At 35.8% G+C, this 19,402-nt stretch overlaps 1 protein-coding gene across 9 annotated transcripts in view; it reads right to left on the reverse strand.

Annotated features, from left to right (window-relative positions):
• The window catches only part of Sphkap (SPHK1 interactor, AKAP domain containing), a 157,327-nt gene that overhangs the window by 94,714 nt on the left and 43,211 nt on the right, over positions 1-19,402 (reverse strand). For all 9 annotated transcript variants that reach the window (XM_074071909.1, XM_074071912.1, XM_074071908.1 and 6 more), the window contains one exon: positions 7,711-7,818. In XM_074071909.1, the coding sequence (XP_073928010.1) occupies positions 7,711-7,818 (108 nt within the window). The remainder of the gene's footprint in view (positions 1-7,710; positions 7,819-19,402) is intronic.

Raw genomic sequence — 19,402 nt, forward strand, 5'->3', positions numbered from 1 at the left:
TGAATCAGCTCCTTCAGAATTAATAGCTAGTTCAATTAAAAACAAGAGCCCTGGTCTTGAGTTAGATACTGAACTGACTCAGCAGCCTCTAGAGGAGTTATATGAAGTGGGGGTGGCAGTGGGAGACCGGGAGTACAGTCATTTGTACCAATGGGAACTTAAAATAAATGTAAGAATTAGGTATGCAAAATATTTTAGGGTGAAAAGACACCAGTGGTTTCTAAAGTGGTGCCTCTTTTACTTTTGCTTTTTTTCTGCATGCTCTTGATTTTTGCAGATTAAATCTCTGGAATAGACATGTGGGACTTTAGGCAATAAAATAGTGACAGAGGGGCTGAAAGAGCATATGCAGAATTTAAAAATCAAAAGGGCTTTGATAACTAACTTAAGAAGAGTAAGGGAGAAAAACAAGAGGATGTGACTTTAAGAATTATAGCTTGGCAGAATGAGTAGATTATAAAACTATCAATTAAAATGAAAAATTTTGAAGATAAGACATATTTTTGAATATTCGCTTTCAGCTGTGTTAAATCTGGGGTGTTTTGAGGTGCTCATGTGGATAAGTCTAATAGGCACTTGGAAGTAAGTCTACAAACTAGAGGTGGCATATATCCACATATGACATGGTAGGAGCCATGAGGTGTGGATGAAGTAACCCCCATGATAGCAACAAGCAAGAAGAGGGCAGACTTTCTGAAAGAAATTTGGGAGATACCACATCAAAGTGACAGGTTGCAGGAGGAATAAGTCTAGGATAATGATAAAACAGCCATGATTTCAAAGACTGGAAAAGAATTAGAAGGTAGGACGGTGAGCTTGAAGCAATGCAGAAAATAGCTTTGAACTCCTGTTCAGAGGCTGAGAACAGGAGTAATTCAGTTACTTCTACGAGCAGCTAAGTAAGGAAAGCAGTGAAATCATGTCAGTGACTTGCTGATACTTATAAGAGCAATTTCAGCAAAATAGTGAGAAAGGTGAGTCAGCTAGTAAAGACAGAATGCTTTTTAATGGCTTTTAAGTTTGATGCTCCAAAGGAGGGGCATAAGAATGTATGATTTGGTAGGGAGACAGGGAGAAAGAAAGTGGTTTTGTGTGTTTCATTATTTGCTTTTCAAAAGAAGTTGTAGAAACACAAATATTTATAAGGATAGAGGAGAAATAGACACAAGAATGTAAGAATACAGTGGTCAATAATTTTTAATTAAGAATGATGACTATTTAAAAAAATGTAATGATAACTATTTATGGTCTTTTCAGACAAAATGGTTATGAAGGAACATGATATTCAAGTGATCAAGAAACCAGCTGTCATGTAAAGTAAGGAGTGTAGGAAATTATAGTATGTTTTTCAGGACTTAATCTGAAAAAATGAATGTGATACTTTTTTACTCTCAATGAGTGATGCTTAGAAGTTAAAATGACTGATTTGCACAAACAGAGTTGGATTAAAAAGGTCAATAAGAATTTATGAGGTGGCAAGTAGGTACTATGGTAGTCTAGGCCACAAAAAATCTTATAGACAAAGAAACATAGATGTTTGAGGACTAGCATGTATTCTGATGAAACCAGAGTAAGGACAATACAGGGAGAGAGGGCTGATCAGGAGGCAAGTTTTGACAGGATGGATGTAGAGGGTCTTGAATCACATACCTGGGTTTGAATGCACTTACTGGATCAATTCTTATCTTTTGGATCACTTTTTCCTTGGTTTAGTTTTCATGAAATGAGTTGTTTACTTACCAGAACATTAGTTTCAACAGAAACATACATACACATGTGCAAAGATATGTATATATGAATATGTATGTGTATATATATATCATGCATGAAATAGTTCAGGATGATTCATGTCCATTGATCTTTCTTTTTTAGGTTAGGTAAGACAGCTTTCCATATCATCCTCTGGGAGTTAGCTGGAAATCTGAAATCTTTAGTGGGATTATCTAGTGACAAGGATCCTAAATTCAATTGCACATTGAAATTTGCAGGTAATGAGTGAGGCTAGTTGCACAAATGATGGAATGACAAATTTGAGAAACTGGAGTCCCACCAGCTGATTCTAACTCACAGATATGCTCTGTTTTACTTAACACAATATTGGTGCAAATTATAGGCCTGTTTAACATTTTGATTAGTAGCCCTAATATCAACAGTAAAACAAATCAAAAAACTAGATTTCTGACTTCTCTTGAAAAATTGGAGATCTTTAATCCAGGGCTCACACCTGTTTGGACACAAGGTGAGTCTTCATGGTTGCTCATACCAGCTTGTGCAGGAAAGTGGCAGGAAAATGTTTGACTGCCAATAGTTTATCTACTAAATTGTAAAATTAAGGTTTTTCTTCTTATTGTTTTCAAATTACCATTATGTAATTGCATCATGCCTGGTAAGTCAGAAAATAAATTACAAATAAACGTAGTCTATCTTAACCTAGAAATTGGACTGAATTCTGTTTGGGGGCAAAGGCAACTGCAATAAAGTAATTGATCTTGATTTAAAGACCTGCACCTTGAACCTTTCCCTTTCAGTCCTTCTTCTTGGTACAGATAGCCTTAGATGAGAGCAACAGGTAGATTAGAATAATCAGAGAGAAGTGGAGTCTACATATCTCTTCCATGACGATGGTGAGGTGACACACAGCTTGGTTTGAAACTCCACTGGAAAAAATGACCATTTGAAAAAAAAGCAATGATAACTATTTGTGGTCTTTTCAGACCAAAGGATTATTAAGGAACATGATACTGAAGTGCTTGAGAAAACAGCTGTCATTTCCAAGTAAAGTAAGAAGTGCAGGAAATTATAGTTCGTTTTTCAGGAATTAATTTGAAGAAATGAATGTGATATTCAACCTAATGTGGCTTAGGTTGGGTCACCTCATTGGCAACCAGAAGTTAAAGACTGAGAAAATTAAGAGCAGTAGTTCCCAACTGATTGTGATTTTGTGTGACTTTTCTCCCTTCCTATCCTCTCTGCTACCTTCAGGAAGTATTGGCAACGTATGGGGAAATTTTGTTTGTCATCATTTGGAGGGGGAGTAGTGGCATGCAATGGGTAAAGACCAAGATTGCTATTAAACATCCCACAGTGTCCAGAACTGTTCCCCTCACAGCCAAGAATTATCCAACCCAATATTTCAATAAAGCCAAGGCTGTTTAAGATTTCACTGGTGGGATGGGGCGCACCACTCCAACATTGTTTGCCAACTAACCCTCCTTTCCCCTGCACTGCCCCTTGCCAGCTTGAAGAAGCCAGAGCGAACACAACGCCCCCCTTCCTTAACAAACAAAAAAGGGAGGAATGTTGGCAATAATGGCGCCGATAGGTTTCAGTTCTTACTGCACCCTTAAGCTCCTGTTTTCCAGGGTCACGGTCCTGCCTCCCAGGGTCACAGTCCAGCCTCAAGTCTAGCTTGAACCCTCCTTCTGCCCCAACCTCCAATCAGCATGAACCATAAGATCCTAACCAACCAGATCATGCTAAGTCCCACTGACAGGTATTTAAGCCCCTGCCCCTCTCTCCCTCACTCTCTTGGCTCTCTCTGCTCTCTCCCTCTCCCACCCAGCAATAAAGAATCTCTTGGCCAGAAAAAAAAAAAAAGATTTCACTGGTGGGTGCCTAGTAAAATTGTTCTAGTTAACTGCTGACTTAGGCTGACTTAAGCTGTCTACTTATTAATTGTATTAAATCAAGTCTAAGGCATAACTTGGCCAAGGGCAGACTTTGCAAACTTTCCCTCACCCCACTCAGCCATGTCAGATACTTCTGGAAAATGTATTCAGTGCTTCCAGATAATCCAGATAAATTACACCAACATTACATTGATGCCAACTGCCATCAATGACATAAAATGTAGGCTGTTTCTGGTCTATAAGAAAGCATAATGACTAATGTGGAAGGTCAGAAATTCTGCACCTGTTTTTGGCATTTTGTCATTTCCTAATAAACCACTACAGAAAACTTGTATCATTCTTACAAAAGAGATTTAACACTCTAGAGAGTATTAATTAACTAAAAAACAGATCTCCTTTGATGGTTACTAGCCAGGCAAATATCTCTATTTCTTCTCCTATTTTTTGACCTTGAGAATATAAGCTAAAAAAAATCCCCAAATTTATAACTAATTTTTTGTGGTGTTTTAGAAGAACTAATTAGGAAAGACAGGCTAGTCCAAACAAATAATTCTTTTAAAAGGAAGCAGAAAATTATGTAGTCAATACTCTTCAAGTTTAAAGGTATTTAATAAGAATAATTATTTACTATTGCTGGTTTTTCTAGATAAAACCTCAGAGGAAAATTGCTATAATAGCAGGAAGTGTTGAGCATTTGAAACTAGAAACTATTCTGAACTATTTTAATAATGTATCCTTCTGTCAAAATGAATTAAAAATATTTGAGAAATGGTATAAACACTCAGATTTTTAAAGTACACCTTGATTTATTCATTCAACCATATCTTTAGTGGCAAAATGTTAAGATTTTGTAAAACACTTTGTTTTGTATTTGAAACTCAGGCTTACATGCTAAAATAACAATCTCTTGCTACTTTCAAGACTCTGAGACATGCAGAAAATTGGCCAGGCACTTTCTTTCAGAGAACCTCAGAGCTCAGTGCAAGCCTCCTTTCTTGTCTACACACTCGCCTGGCTGGTGGATATCTTCTCTGAGGGTTGAAGATACTCAAATATCCACTTCTAGTCTTGATCTTGCTAACAACTCCAACTTGTACACCCATCTACCTACTTGACTCCTCTACTTGGCTGATTAACAAACAATAGGCACCTTCCCTCTCTTTCTTAACTCCAGCCCATTCCTCCCTCCCTCAGCCTTCCCTATCACAGGAAAGAACACCAGCACTCACTGAGGAGCACAAGTCAAAGTCAATGGAGTTATTCCTGATTGCTCTCTTTCCTTCATCCAATCCTTTTATATATATATATATATATGGATTATATATATATGGATTATATATATATAAGCACATTTTTCTTTTTATTCTCAAGTGCTCATTTTTTAATAAATTTTATTATATATATATTTAAGGTATACAACATGTTATAAGATACATATAGATGTTTAAATGGTTAGTATGAGTTAACAAATTAGCATATTCACAATCTCATCTAGTAATTCATTCCCGCCAAGAGCAGCTATAATCTGTTCATTTATCAAATTCCTGAATGCGACATGCTATTATTAACTATGATCTTCATATTGTATATTCAATTTTTTAACTTGGCCATCCTACGTATTTTATAACCCGCATTTTATATACAACTATATTGTGAACCTTTATTTCCAAGTGCTCAATTTGGTTTATAAAGGACACATAATTCTTAATGATTATGCTTCACAATAAAGTGATTCTTCTAATTCCCTGGCTTATGGAGACTTAGTGATGTTTTTGGAAATTTCTTTTGACTAAGAATCAAAGTTTTCCACGGGGATGCTTGGATTTCCTGAGGAGGTGAGGAAACCGCTGCACAGACTGGGGCCATCCCACAGACAAGACTGTGGCCATCCCACAGACAGACTGTAGGTAAGTTGATGCATATCACTGACAGATGCTTTGTTTTATCTGTTTTTGAGCTGGATTAAGAAGCAAACATCTGAGGTAGATACTTCTGGACTTATTGAAGGAGGTTGGGTATTAAAACCACTGAAAATATGTCAAAAAGAAAGAAATAGAACCTACTTGAGCTTCTGTTGGAGTTCAGTACTACATGAATTGGAGGGAATAAGCTCCTAGGGATGGGGGCTGAGCACTCCCTCACATGCTCTCCTTCCCTGTAGGCTACTTGCTCATATAACCTTGGTTTCTCATCACTGTTTTCCTATATTTCTCCTGTTGATAATAGGTCCTCCTCAGCAATCTGTGACTCTGAACTCTTAAGATTCTTCTTGCTACTGTAGAAATCTTCCTTAAGCCATAAAGAGAAATTAGGAAATTATGAAAAAGTGACTACAGGGTACTTTGGAGAGATTAGGGTTAACTTTCCACAGGGCTCCTAGAATTTTTTTAAGCATAGAGTCATGGATAATTTTTAATGTTTGTGTCAGATTCAATGACTACAAATTATTCATAGAGGGAGGTAACAAATAACCCAAAATGTTTTTTACTTGTGTTTAGGTTTTTCCCCTTTCAAAAAGAGTAGGAAGGGTCATAATGGCAGGATGAATCAGTTCAACCTCACTGATGTCATCTGACACCAAAAAGAATAAAAAAGAAGTCATATAGTTCTGAATCCATTGGGATTGAGTATATTGGGGTTGGTGAGGGATGGGAAAAAAGGTATTTTGCATATAGGAAAAGGCAATGGTAATACTTAAATGGGCCATAAAGATTAGCATTTTTAATTGTAGACCTGCAATCCAGATACCCAAACAGGAAGTTTAGAGAAAACCTCCTTGCCCTTCACTATACCATTTTTAGTGTCCCAGCTTTCATGTGACCTCCAAGTGGAAGATTTTCTAATATAGGAGCTTTTTGGATGACAACTTTGACCAAAGTATGACTATTGTTAACTTTTACTCTCCATTTCTTTTTTTAAATATAATTTGTAGTTGTGTGTCTTGCTGTCCACATTGCAAATGCCTGAGTTTTCCAACTTGCTTCAGAACTGAATTTGCAAAGAAGGTATTAATATTAAACTACTTGTCACTTAATCCTGCTTTTTTTCCCCAAAGACTTTTAGCCAGTGAGTACTTTGCTGGGCAAAGAATAAAAAATAACTAAACGTTACAGAAGCACAATCATTTGCCTAAAGAAAGAGATTCATTTAAGAGTGTTGAGTGGACTCTGAGTTTCTTGTGCTATGAGACTGCCATGTGAAATGTTTTACATCCTCTGTCTGCCAGCTCTGGTCTTCTCAATATACAAAAACAGCCTCCTCACCCCATTTTCAGCTTGCTTTCATTTCTTTTTTTTTTTCAGCAGAAATGCTGGCATACAACTTACTGCCAGGAATAGCTTAGAGCTGATGCTCTCAATTTAGTCAGCAGGAATATATTACATTTCTCTCCTCTTCAAAACACTCTATAATCATGACCCCATAAAGTTAGGTGATTTTAATCCAAATGAAACATGCAGCTTTGTAAAACATACAGGAAAGATAATTTTTACATCAACAATATATTTGCATTCTGAGCTATAAGTATTATATTATTTTATTATATTGTTTATCAGAACATATCTTCCGTTGCAAAGAAAGATTTTGTACCTTTCCAATTATACAGTTACAATTACTAAAATTCATGCCTGTTTATTTCTTAGGTTGAAAGTGTTTTCAAATAATAGCTATAACTCATAAGAATGGTACAAAAATTTCAAGCAATTTTAATACTGGAAATACCTAGTAGCAGGAGTTATGTGTTGAAAAAAGAGTTGTTGATATTTAAATTTTTTTTCAACGTATACTACAATTCTATTTCTGGTTATTTTTCTTGGTCATTTTTGAAAATATAAACTTTTATTTTTATTTTTCAAAAAATTTATTAGATTAATTCAGCTATTGAAATGAGTAAAATTGAAGAAAGAAACATTAGCTTTCTCTGTTATTTTGTTAATAGTGCATACAAACTAGTCACGTATTTTCAAAATGCTACTTTCTCAACCTTGTATTTAGTAAGTTATGAAATCTCTATCTTACACAAGGAGACATGTACCAGTTTCCTTGCTTTATCAGACAATCTCCCAAGCATCTGTATACTTACAGAAGCACAGTTTTCAGACTTGTCTTCAACAAAACCAATCTGGCATAGTGTCCGCTGATTCTGCAGCCAGTAGTCTGTGGACTCCAGTAAGCTATTGCTGCGAAGAACCTGGGGGAACCCAGACAACCTTTTTAGTGTTTATTCTGCAGGTATTTTTAATTAAATGACATCTTTCTTCCAAAAATACTATAGGTGTATTTTATTTTCCTCAGAGCATCTCCAGATAACAGCATCTCCAGAAACTGTAAAGTGTTCCAACTCACATTGACTTGAGAGGAAGACACTGATGTTAAACTAATATTCTCTCTCTGGGAAAATCCAACACCTGAAAAGGTTAGTGTATGTGTGACTTAAATAATTGACAATGAAATGATTGTTGGGAGTATGGCCCCTTTGGCAATGGGGCTAAGATTTCATTTAATGTCAGTATTCCTTCACAATTTATGACTATTTTATACTTTTAAAATATCATGCTTTCTTTTTTCGTGCAATATTGATTCTTCAGTTGGTCAACTCTGCTAACATAGATGTGAAAAGAGGCACAATTCTTCTAGGACCTCTAGGAAGTTGTTAAAATTATGAAAGTTATTAAAATTATTAGGAGTAACTCAACTACACTAAAATAACAATTTTCCATTCAGAAATAACATGGTAAAACAAAAAGGCATTGCATGCATGAGTTAACAAAGCCAAATAAGACTTCAAAATGTCTTGCTTTGGAGTTTGGACTTTAAAGGCAGAATTAAAAGCGTATTTCAGAGCCAAAACCTTTTTGCAGATACAATCTTATAAATAGCCAAATGATTTGATGTCTAATTTGTGTCTAGTACTTCTCAACATCAGCCAGATGTTGTTATGACATTTTTCTCCTGTTTAAGCTCTCCAGTGTTAGCTTGGTATGCTACTTTATTAAGGTACATATCTGCTAATATTTGTCTGCTACCTTCATTGAAACAACACACCAGATTTAATCAGTGTGTTTAATGCAACTTAAAAAGGATGACACTTCAAATACATTTCATTTGCATAAAAAAAGCATTGTCTTTTATTCTGTAAAGATAGAAATATATTAATTTTTTTCTCTGATGAGTTAACAAATTCTGACAAATTTTTCTATTACATTTTTGCTTTAGATGCATAGTATTACTCATAAGCATTTTCTCTTCCATGTTTATTATCTAGTGATGACATATTTTCATGAACACTATAAAGAGGTGCTTTGTGGGCAAGCAGGTGATTGGATGACACACTGGGGCTCATCAGGAAAAACTGAGTTAGCTATGAAGTTCTCAGTACTCTTAAGAATCTTACCTACAAATGCCAAGGCAGTTTTGTCATTTTGACTTTCATTGGACTGAGAATCCGGTGGCATTTCCAGAGCTACATAACCTGTGACAGCACAGCAATGAGTGCAGAGCTCAGAGAGCACTCAGCTGTCTTCTCTTACATCAGACATTCTTTGCACAGATTTGCAAAAATGTTAATTGAACTTACACTCTTCTCACTAAAAGGTTTTATTTCGTTTTGGAAAGCATAGATAATTTACGTAAAAATGTTATGTATGTTAATGTGTTCATTAGTTTTTAAATTGTTATTTTAAAATTCAGTAAATAAAAATATTTCTTAGCTTTATTTGTCATTTGGTAAATATCAATGAGCATAAGTCATATAAACAAAAACTTCATGAGGTCTCTAATAACTTTTTTTTTAGTACAAAAGAATTTTGAGTTCTTTTTATCTTAAACACTGCCAAAAAAATGTTCAAAATGTTGAGAATGATGAACTTAGATTAATTTCACTTAAAGTAGAGTAACCTCAGTCCATACCCGCCACAGCCATTCACTTTTATTTCCATCATAGACTAGAGGTTCCAAGCCTGGGTACTAGTGGTGAAACTGGGTTGAAATCCTCTCTTGGAGGTTGGTAGCAGGATGAGCTCAAGCAGCTTATGTAAACTCTTTTTGGGACTTGGTTTCCACACCTGTAATCAGGGATCATAACACATTTGGTAGGATCCCTGAGGAACTATGTGTGAAACCCTGAGTCATGCAGACAACAGGTTATAGTCTCAGAACATGGTTTTCATTGCTATGATTTGGAAAGGAATTGTAAAGATAGAAAATGGGATGCTTTTGCCTGAAGTTAATAGATTGAAAATATTTCAGATGCTGAAAGCAATTTTTCTTTAGCAAATATATGCCAGGCTAAGGAGTAATTTTGGGTGTGTACTTTGTGGTATTAATAATTACAGCTACTTTTATTTACTACAGGATTAGAATGTTCTGGGAAAATAAAAAAAATAAAGTAACATATAGTAAAAAATAGAGTAATAGATGTGTATTACTTTTTCCCTTAATCATTATTACAATGCTATAAGGTTGGTATTATTTTAAGATACAGGTCTTATAGGAATGGCCGTTTTGAAAATGAAGACCCTGAGCTCAGACTCAGACAGTTTTGTGTTTCTACATACATTGTTCAGAGCTGGACTTTGGGTCTTGTCTCAAATACACCAAGGCCTGTATGTGAATTCTTTCAAATGAGGGGCTTCCATATGCTTCCAAATGGATCTGATTCACGGTGTTTCTGAAAAGTTATGTATATCTAATTTTTATAAAATGCATTTTATGGACTTCCATTTAAAGTTAGATTCCTGTTAATGAAATTTTGAGGTGACATTTTTCTTTAAAGAGAAGAATTTTTTGAGAGGTAAATGATACAATTTAATTAATCTATTTGACAAGTATTATCTGTGTTTTAATTTCTCTAAGGACATCATACTTTTAAATCTATTTGGGTTACCATTAAACAACTGGTATCACAAGGTTTTCTGCTCCTTGTCTTTCTTTGATCATTAGAATTTGGAACTCCTGTGACTAATACAGTGCACTCATTAAGCCTGTATCCCATGAGCACAGGAGATTTAAACTGCAGACACGAAATGAATATAGTGGGTGATCCTACTTTATAATGCAGCTTAATAAGTCTCAGAACCAGAATCATTCCTTCATTTCAAAGCTCACTCCACAAACAATAGGCCCTGGATGTTGTCTACACCCTGATATACTCAGAGCACACAATATCATGGTTATTACAAAATGTGTCAATAGGAAAAGGCAACTTCACATCAGTGTTTGACTTATTCTTGTCCTACGTCAACCTGGAGTTCAGTCACAATTTACTTGGGCATTTCAGAAAAATGGTGGGTCGGGTTGACACATAATCCTGATGAAATACAGAAAGGCAGAGGTTGAGGTACCAAAAGTCCTCTGCTACCTGCCATTTTGAGGTTCCCACAGGTGAGGGAAGGGCTCTCTGATGATGAGGCTGAGAGAAGAGCTAGATACCTCAGATTTCTCCTGCATTTAGCCTTCTATTTTAAAGTTTTTATATTTTGCACCAATTTAAAAAAATAAGTAATAACTAAAAATATACAAAGACCTTGTTCTAGCCTATCCACAGAGTAAAGAAAGAGTCAAATGCTTTATGGATCTGCTCACTCAATGGTAAATGCTAGAAGATGTCTCAGTGAGTTATTTCACATCCCTAGGAGACTCAATATCTCTCCTAAGTCACATCTTAGTTCTAGAAGAAAGAGATATGGCACAGGAAGGAAGTAGAATTTAAAACTAATCCTGAATCTTTTGATGGTTAAGAAAAAATATTTTGAAGAAAGCATCTTTGTATGGTGAGGATATCTATTCACTGTTTAACTTCAGAACTTTATCATAATTAAATAGCTCATCTGATTACATCAATAATTAAAATAAAATACATTCCCTATACATTCCATTAATAATGTTATTACTTAATAATTTTATTGTTTAATTATTGACCCAATACTACTACATTGGGAACTCTCTGAGCTAAGGCCTTAAATAATATCTGAACTAAGGCTCTCTACTTGTAAGGTAGACTCTAAAAGTTAATCTATGTAAAGATCTTAAACCAGTTCCTGGCACATAGTAAGTATCTGAGAAACTTAAATTGTCATAAAAAAATATTGCTCCCTTTGCCCTAATTCTCAGGGACCAATAATTTATCAAATTAGTGCAGAACCAGCATTTGAGTCTGGTTCTCAGACCTCAGCTCCTCCACTTGCAGTGCTCCATTGCATGTTCATGAAATCTCATCATTTCTCATCTTTGGGCTCTGCCAAATCTCAGCCCGTGCAGCTGTCCATCCCTCTCTCAGGACCCTGGTCAGAAGTTTGAATTCCATTCTGACTTGTCTGTTAAGTGGTGGCGTTACCTCCCAGCTCTTGGCCGCAGTTTGCCCGTCCTAAACATTGAAGCCAAGCTAGCTTAGCTGAAGGGCACTTTTCTACACCAGGCGTCATGTAATTTTCTTCTCCCTCCCCTTTCATGCATCTTGTCTCTCTCCTGTTCTGATATACATTAAAAGCCAAGTAAGGAAGAAGAATAAAAAATGCAGGCTTCAGTAAGCCACTCAGCCTCCTATGCTCAGCAGTTGTAAACTGTGAAGAGCTTTTGGTCTAACGGTTTTGACAAAGGCTTAGAAAAGCAGTGCGTGAAGGGAAAATCGGTGATTGAGAATTAAGTGATTTTGAAGCTTTATGAATATAAATTCCCTGCCGAGAGGGTCATTTCTTAGGGGAAAGAAAGGAACTCACTGGGCTCTCCATGGCTCATTAATTTATCTGCTATTTTTAGTTTCAGGCTTGCTTATTTCAGATGAAGAGCTAATAATGAACGTGCTGTGTCTTCACGTTGGAAATAATAATGGCACAATTTCCCTTAGATCTTGTAAGTGTCCTGAGTAAGGAAGAAAGATCTGCTCTGTGTTACGGTTACCTTACTTTTGATAGAGAGAGAGCCAAGACTAAATTTGGATTTAGTGTTGAAATGAGACGGGGATTAGGGAGGGCGTGTGTTTAGTAAACTGGAGGCAACTGCTAAACAGTTTCTGAAGCTTAATTTTTCTTTCATTCACTTAATAGTAGAAAGAATTTTAAAGAGTGTACTCTGGCTCTGGGCAGTATGATGACAAATGATACAGATTTGGGCTTTATATTTATGGAGCGTAAGTGTTGGCATGGGAGCCAAAGAATAACTAAAGGAACGTTTAAATGCTACTTAGTTGCAAATCATACTGGGTATGAAAACATCCCTATGATGCTCAGATAGAGATTAAAGGAATGGGGACTGCTATGATATGAGTGTTTGTGTCCCTCTGAAATTTTTATATTGAAATCCAGTCCCCAAGATGTTGATATCAAGAGGCAAGGCCTTATAAATAGGATTAGTGTCCTTATAAAAGATCCTGGTAGGAGTCCTTTTGTCCTTCCACAATGTGAAAGCATTAACAATTGGTGCCGTCTATGAGAAATGGGCCTTGCCTGAACCTGAATTGCTGGTACCTTGATCTTGGTTTTCTCAGCTTCTAGGACTGTCATAGATTAATTTCTATTGTTTATAAATTAATGAGCTTAGGATATTTTATTATAGAAGCTTGAGTATATTAAAATAGGAATGATACTTGGGCAGGGAAGTCTGGGTATCACGGAGGCCTTCACTATTCATGTTGTAATTGTCTCTCAGGTTTCTCTATCCCCCTTTCATCCCAAATCCATCTTCTTCACTGAAACCAGAATAAAGGATGAGACAGGGACTTTAAGGAAACACCTGGATTAAAATTCCCATTTTTCTATTAATTTATTCTGAAGCCTAAACAAGTCATTTAAACTTTTTCAGCCCCATATATGAAATAAGGGTGATAGTCATATTCACAGGAAGAGATCTTTTAAAGATATTAGAAGTAATAAATGTACATTATGTTTGATTTTTTCTTTATTCATTTATTCATATGTGCATACATTGTTTAAGCCATTTCTCCATGTTTGATTATTTTATATGTCATGAAAGTATCTATTCTTTATTAATATTTTTAGTGATTTTGTGCAATTATCTCCTCAAACCTTAGTCTCATCTGATTAATCAAGCAAGTTATAACCAGTGAGGACATTCTATCAGAACTAGGCGAGGCTCTAGAAGGCAAGGAGGAGGGGAAATACTACTGTTGGTGAGCCCCAAACTTTATCAGCTTACTGCGAGACTGTGACCTAGAACTCAAGACGGATCACAATTTATTTCCCATCTGCTAACATTTTAATGAGTGCTTATTAATCTCCAATGTTTAAGGCATTGCACTTTCCCCCTGTGTTCATCCTCTGCTATAATCTACTGGTATACTATAGAGCTCTACCTCATATCCTCTGTGATGCACATATTTTTTCTTCATATCATTCCTCTTACCCTCTGAATGTCTCACCAATGTTCTTCCCAAAACATCAAGATCTAATGGAAACTGAGCTCAGCCACAATATAAAATATTTCTCTGTTCTTATGAAGTCTTTAAAATTAAAAGATTTCTACCTCAGAATATTGGGATGTGCACGTGTCTTTTCCTTCCTATTAGATATGAGCATTGTGTGAGTGTTTAAGTATCTTATTCAATTTGTATTCCATGCAATTCCCTGCATTTTACTGGTACTCACAAACTGCTTGTTGTTTGTCACCAGAGACTCTTATGTTTCATATAATTTAGACTTGTATTTTTCTTTCCAATGGTTGTGTTTGCAAAAGAAAAATTTTAAGCATGTGATTCAATCAATATGAATAAAATTTGAAAGCTAAATTTATGTTTTATATTTTTGCAAGGATTTTTTATAAATGTAAGAAAGATTTTAATGTTTAATAAGATACCCATTTCCTTTTCTTATATTATCAAAATACTTATTAACAAATTGTCGTAAGCATAAAGAGATGAAGTAGTCTCAAAGCTGTAAGGGGGAAATTGCACACATAATATGATATATTTTCTGTATTTCATTGATGGTTCATGAGGGATTTCTGCATAAAATTAACTGCATAATGTCATCAGGGCAGGAATTCTTTTTCAAAAGCAGAGATTTGTTCTTTCTTCCCCCTTCCCTAAATAGGTAGACTCAACTTTCAATGGACAGAACTTTTGAGACATTAATTCTCTTAGCTCTCTGGATACTAAACAAGACCTGAGTGGTCATTCCAGAGTAAGCACCTCTGACCATGTGCTTTCTCAAGGGTTAAAACTTAAGTTTTTAAAAGATGAGTCATGATTTGGCAACAATTTAGAAGTAGTGCCCAAAGGAGCCATCCTTTTGAATGTCAAACAAAATTTCTATGAATGCCTATTGGAAATAAGGATACAAAGGGCAAGAAGAGCTATAAACTAAAAGGAGGCAGAGAAGCCTGGTAGGACATCTGTGACATCATTCAGGATGACTCTCCAAGCTTCTGTTTCTTTCTATGAAACACAACTAAACTTTATTACACAAGAATACTGTAATGTGAGGGGTTCAATTGGATTTGAACAGTGAGTGGTGAAAAGGTAAAACAGCCAATAGCATGAAGGCAGAGACTCAGAAATGATCACCTACTTGCTTAGCAATATAATGACAACTGTCTTACAACTCACATTGTCTTGATAGCAAAGCCACACTCCTATAAAATTCACACATTTTTGGGTACAGTTATAGGAGTTTTGAAAAAATACACATAGCTGTGTAACCACCAGCCTAACCAAGATGTAGAACAGCTTTACCATCCCCACCCAAATCCCTCCAGATTCTCAACTGTTAAAATGTCACATGTGTCCCAAGTCTCCACCCTTGGGATTTGATCTGATTTCTATCCCAAAAGCTTTGCTTTTTCTAGAATGTTGTATGTATGGAGTCACATAGTATGTAGTCTTTTGTGAACAGTTTCTTTCACTTGGCATTGTGAAATTTGATCTATGTTTAAATTTGATCTATGTTATTATGTCTTAGTAGTTTGGTTTTTTATTGCTATTCATGATAAGTTTTTATTTATTCTTTTCATTTATTCAACTACTTGTTGAACATTTGCTGTTTTTACTAGGCACTCCTTATTTAACTGGGGAAATCAGTGGACAAAATAAGAATAACAACAAAACTTACAGATTCTTGTTTTTATTCTGTTGCAGAAGGACCAAAATCAAATGGATAGTTGATAAATATTTATGTCAGATGATGAAAATTACCATGAAGATAAATAAAGCCAGATGAAGGAACAGAAAAGCACAGGATGCTATTTTGGAAAGTGCATCTTGTCTGGCTTCTCAAAGATAACATTGAACAAGATCTGAATGAAGTACAGTGCCAGTCACACATATCCATCTGGGGAAAGATGAGCCACCTGGGAAGAGGTCATCAGCAGAAAAATATGTTTAAAGCAGGAGGATGGTTGGTGCATTTGAATGATAGCAAAGAGCTTAGATGGCTGGTAGAGTGCATGGTGGAAAAGCAGTTTCCCAGCACTAGGAAAGGAACCTTTATTTTTCAGTAAAAATAAATCCATATGTAAGTGGAGCCACAGAGTTTTTAATGTCAGGAAGCACTCTAAATGTCTTCAAAGTTCCTTTATTATAATTTTGGAATGTTTAGTCATTGGCTTAAGCAGTCTTTAATTGCTGAATTAAATTTTTTATAAAGCTTAAAAGTCTGCATTCACACACAGGTCTAGAATTTAGAAGATTTTGTACAATTTTACGCATTTAAGTTCATATTAATTTAACCTATGCATTAGCAAACTTTACTTTTGTAGTCTTTTACTTTCCACTCTGGGCTATAATACCTTTACATTATTTCTAAGGGAAACTGTTCAATGCCTATTTAAAGCACATTGAACTATTCAGAAGAAACAATGACAAAAACTGGAAATAAAATTATTGTATAGAAGAAAAAATGGTGCTGAAAACTCAGTGGTTTAGTCTCCATTTCTTAGAAGGTTTAATTAAAAATGAAGATAACACTTTCCTTTCAATAGTAATTTTACTGGATGACTGTCTGAGTTCTTGTGTATTAGCCTCCTTTGAGAAAAAAGAAGAAATATATTCCAAAGTATGAATAATAATAAGTCATAAGACATGTGCTGTAATTCTGTTTGGCTTTGTGAGAAATATTCTTGAATTATAATATTGGACACCTACTAAGATTTGGAAATCTTCTAATTATTAGAAAAGTACTAGATGATAATCGAGTTAGCATCTAGCATGAAATAATTCTTCATTATCAAGGAGTAAGAAGAACCTAGAAAACACCAGATGAGAGGCACAGCTGGTGGGGAAGTCTGGATAAGAAAAGTTAGCAATCTGTAATTCATTCTCTCCCTCTCTGTAGAGGAGGATGAAAAGGAATAAACATATGTCATGATTAACAGACCAATGACTGGCCAACAGATAAATAAATTGATTGTAGTTTTATAGCAGGAGAATCCTTATCTATAGAATTTTTTAGCAAAAGTACTTAGTCTAACTAAATTTGTTTTGGTAAATATTGATTTATGAGGCATCTCTGACAAATGTCACATAAAGATGCAATTCTCTGAATAGAATGTGAAAATGTTTCATGATAAAGGAGCTTCTTTCTTTGAAGTTAGTGATCTGATGTATGTCATTGAGATTTTGTATGCTAACCTAGGCCAAAGTTCATGCTAATGCAACAAGAAATGGACTGTGAAGTTTCAATTGGTTCCAGGTATTTTTCTGGTTTGTTTTTTTTTTTTGAGCCACTGTACCCTGGAAGCTACGCTGTATCTCACTGTAGTCACGGGAATTGTACAATAACACAGGACAAACCAGAGCTCATTGGGAGCTGATTGGGATTGGTAAAGAAGTATCAGGCCACATTGGTCCACTTGTACCATAGCACACAGATGTCAGCCAGTTGAAGAATGCTTTGAAAGTTGATCAGAGCTTTATCCACATGATTGTAAAAATCAAATTTGAGTACAGTATAAAATGCAAGGGTTACAAAACCAGATATGCTCAGGAACTGCAAATACAGTATAATTTATCAATGGTCAGCAATAGTTTAAGCACAATCAAATTAAATATATAAATAGAAGACAGCTGATTAATCACTAGTAAGTGGCTACTTAGAGTCAGAATAATGCTTTCATATTTATAAAATCAGTGAAGGGAATGTGACTCTAATGGTAGGAGAAGCAATATATAAGAAAAACATACACGGAAAAACCATGATATGCTTCAAAGATGATGGTTGATTTTCAGTTGTTTTGTATCAGTATAGAAAGTACAGAATTTGCCATTAGACAAAGGAAGAGTGACATAATAGCCATGTGTCATTTGAGTATTAATACATGCCTTTGGAAATTAAAAGAAAGTGGAAATTCTCCTTTCTTAGACTCTTTTCTTCTTGGGAAGAAGCTATCAGAAGCAAGCACCACTCAAGATGCATTGCAGACAGGCACATACTTTATGAAATGCACCTGCCTCTTGGATGCTCCCCATCTGGGAGGGAAGGGAGCCTTGATGTGAATCTTTCACAAAAGGCGGAAGTGATCCTGGTAAATGTGGTCATAGGCATGAGTAGACTCACTCTGAAGGGTGCCTGAGCCAAAGGTAAGTTCAAATATATCTGAGCCATATCCTTCCTGCTCTGATGCTGGCAGAATTGAAAACGGGGCAGTATTTTCAGAACAAGTCTAACAGGACATAGGAAGATGGCCACTGTCAGGACTGGTGGGGGAAGTGCAGAGACTATGAATCTGAAAGGACTTCTTAGATGCAGGCTGGAAAGGAGAGAGATGAGGCCCCAAGGCTGGTGATAGGGAGTAGGATGGCTAGTCATTCTGTAAATATCTAAAGATAGAAAGGAAAGCTTGTAATGTCGGACTATACTTTAAAAATTCAAGAATCCTTACAACCCTGGAAAAAGATATTTAATGCATACTGTAAGGAAAGTTTGTGGTAATTAGAAATATTCACAAGAAAAGATCACTTGCTTAGATCCAATGGTGCATTATCACCCTCAATTTCAACAAAATGTTCTAAGATATTTTGGGTTTTCAGTGTCCTACTTTTTGGTTAAAAAGAAAGAAAACAAGAAAAAATACTTCAAGATTTTTCCAGGATTTCTTCACGCATAGTAGAAAGGGTGCTCAAGGAACAGAGTTACAGAGAACAGAACAAGACAAGCATATTGAATCTCAAACACCAGATAGCAAAGTTGTTAGAGGCAAAGAAGGCTGGGGAAGAGCCAAGAATAGAAGTCTTCAAACCTACCGACGTTTGGAATATGAAGCTGAATCATATTAATGTTACAAAATAAGCCATAATTGATAGTGCTAAAGTTTCCTGCGAAGGATCAACTCTGGTTCAGTGTGGACTTGGCTGCCTTAAAGGCAAGAGAGATGTTAAGCATCTTGACCTGCTTTTCCTGATAGCAGAGGGAATGAACCCCTGCTGGAAGCCTTTATCATTTGCATATTGTCTTCAGCAAAACTCAGAAGACTCTCCATGACATGGATGTGGCCTGGGGCATACAGAATTTCCTTACATGGTGGGTGAGTGAAATTGCCCCAGGGGGAATTTGGAGGGTGACTCTATAAAGAATCAACTGGGCTGATTCTGGACTCATGGTTTTCCCCTACTCATAGTTCTCTCCCATCCCCCTTCCCGGTGTTCTCAATAATACCACCTCTCATGGATGTGCTGGTCTAAATGGTCTGAGTTAATTCTTCTGTTTAACCCTCACTACTATAGAATCCTACTGATATTGACATCCATATGTGTCTCACACAGGTTCCGTTTTTAGTCCTCCCTCTAGACAGGTTCCACCTTTCCTTTCTTAAGTTTATTTATTTATTTA

Source organism: Castor canadensis, chromosome 4, assembly GCF_047511655.1.
Source record: "Castor canadensis chromosome 4, mCasCan1.hap1v2, whole genome shotgun sequence".
Classification (NCBI taxonomy): domain Eukaryota; kingdom Metazoa; phylum Chordata; class Mammalia; order Rodentia; family Castoridae; genus Castor; species Castor canadensis.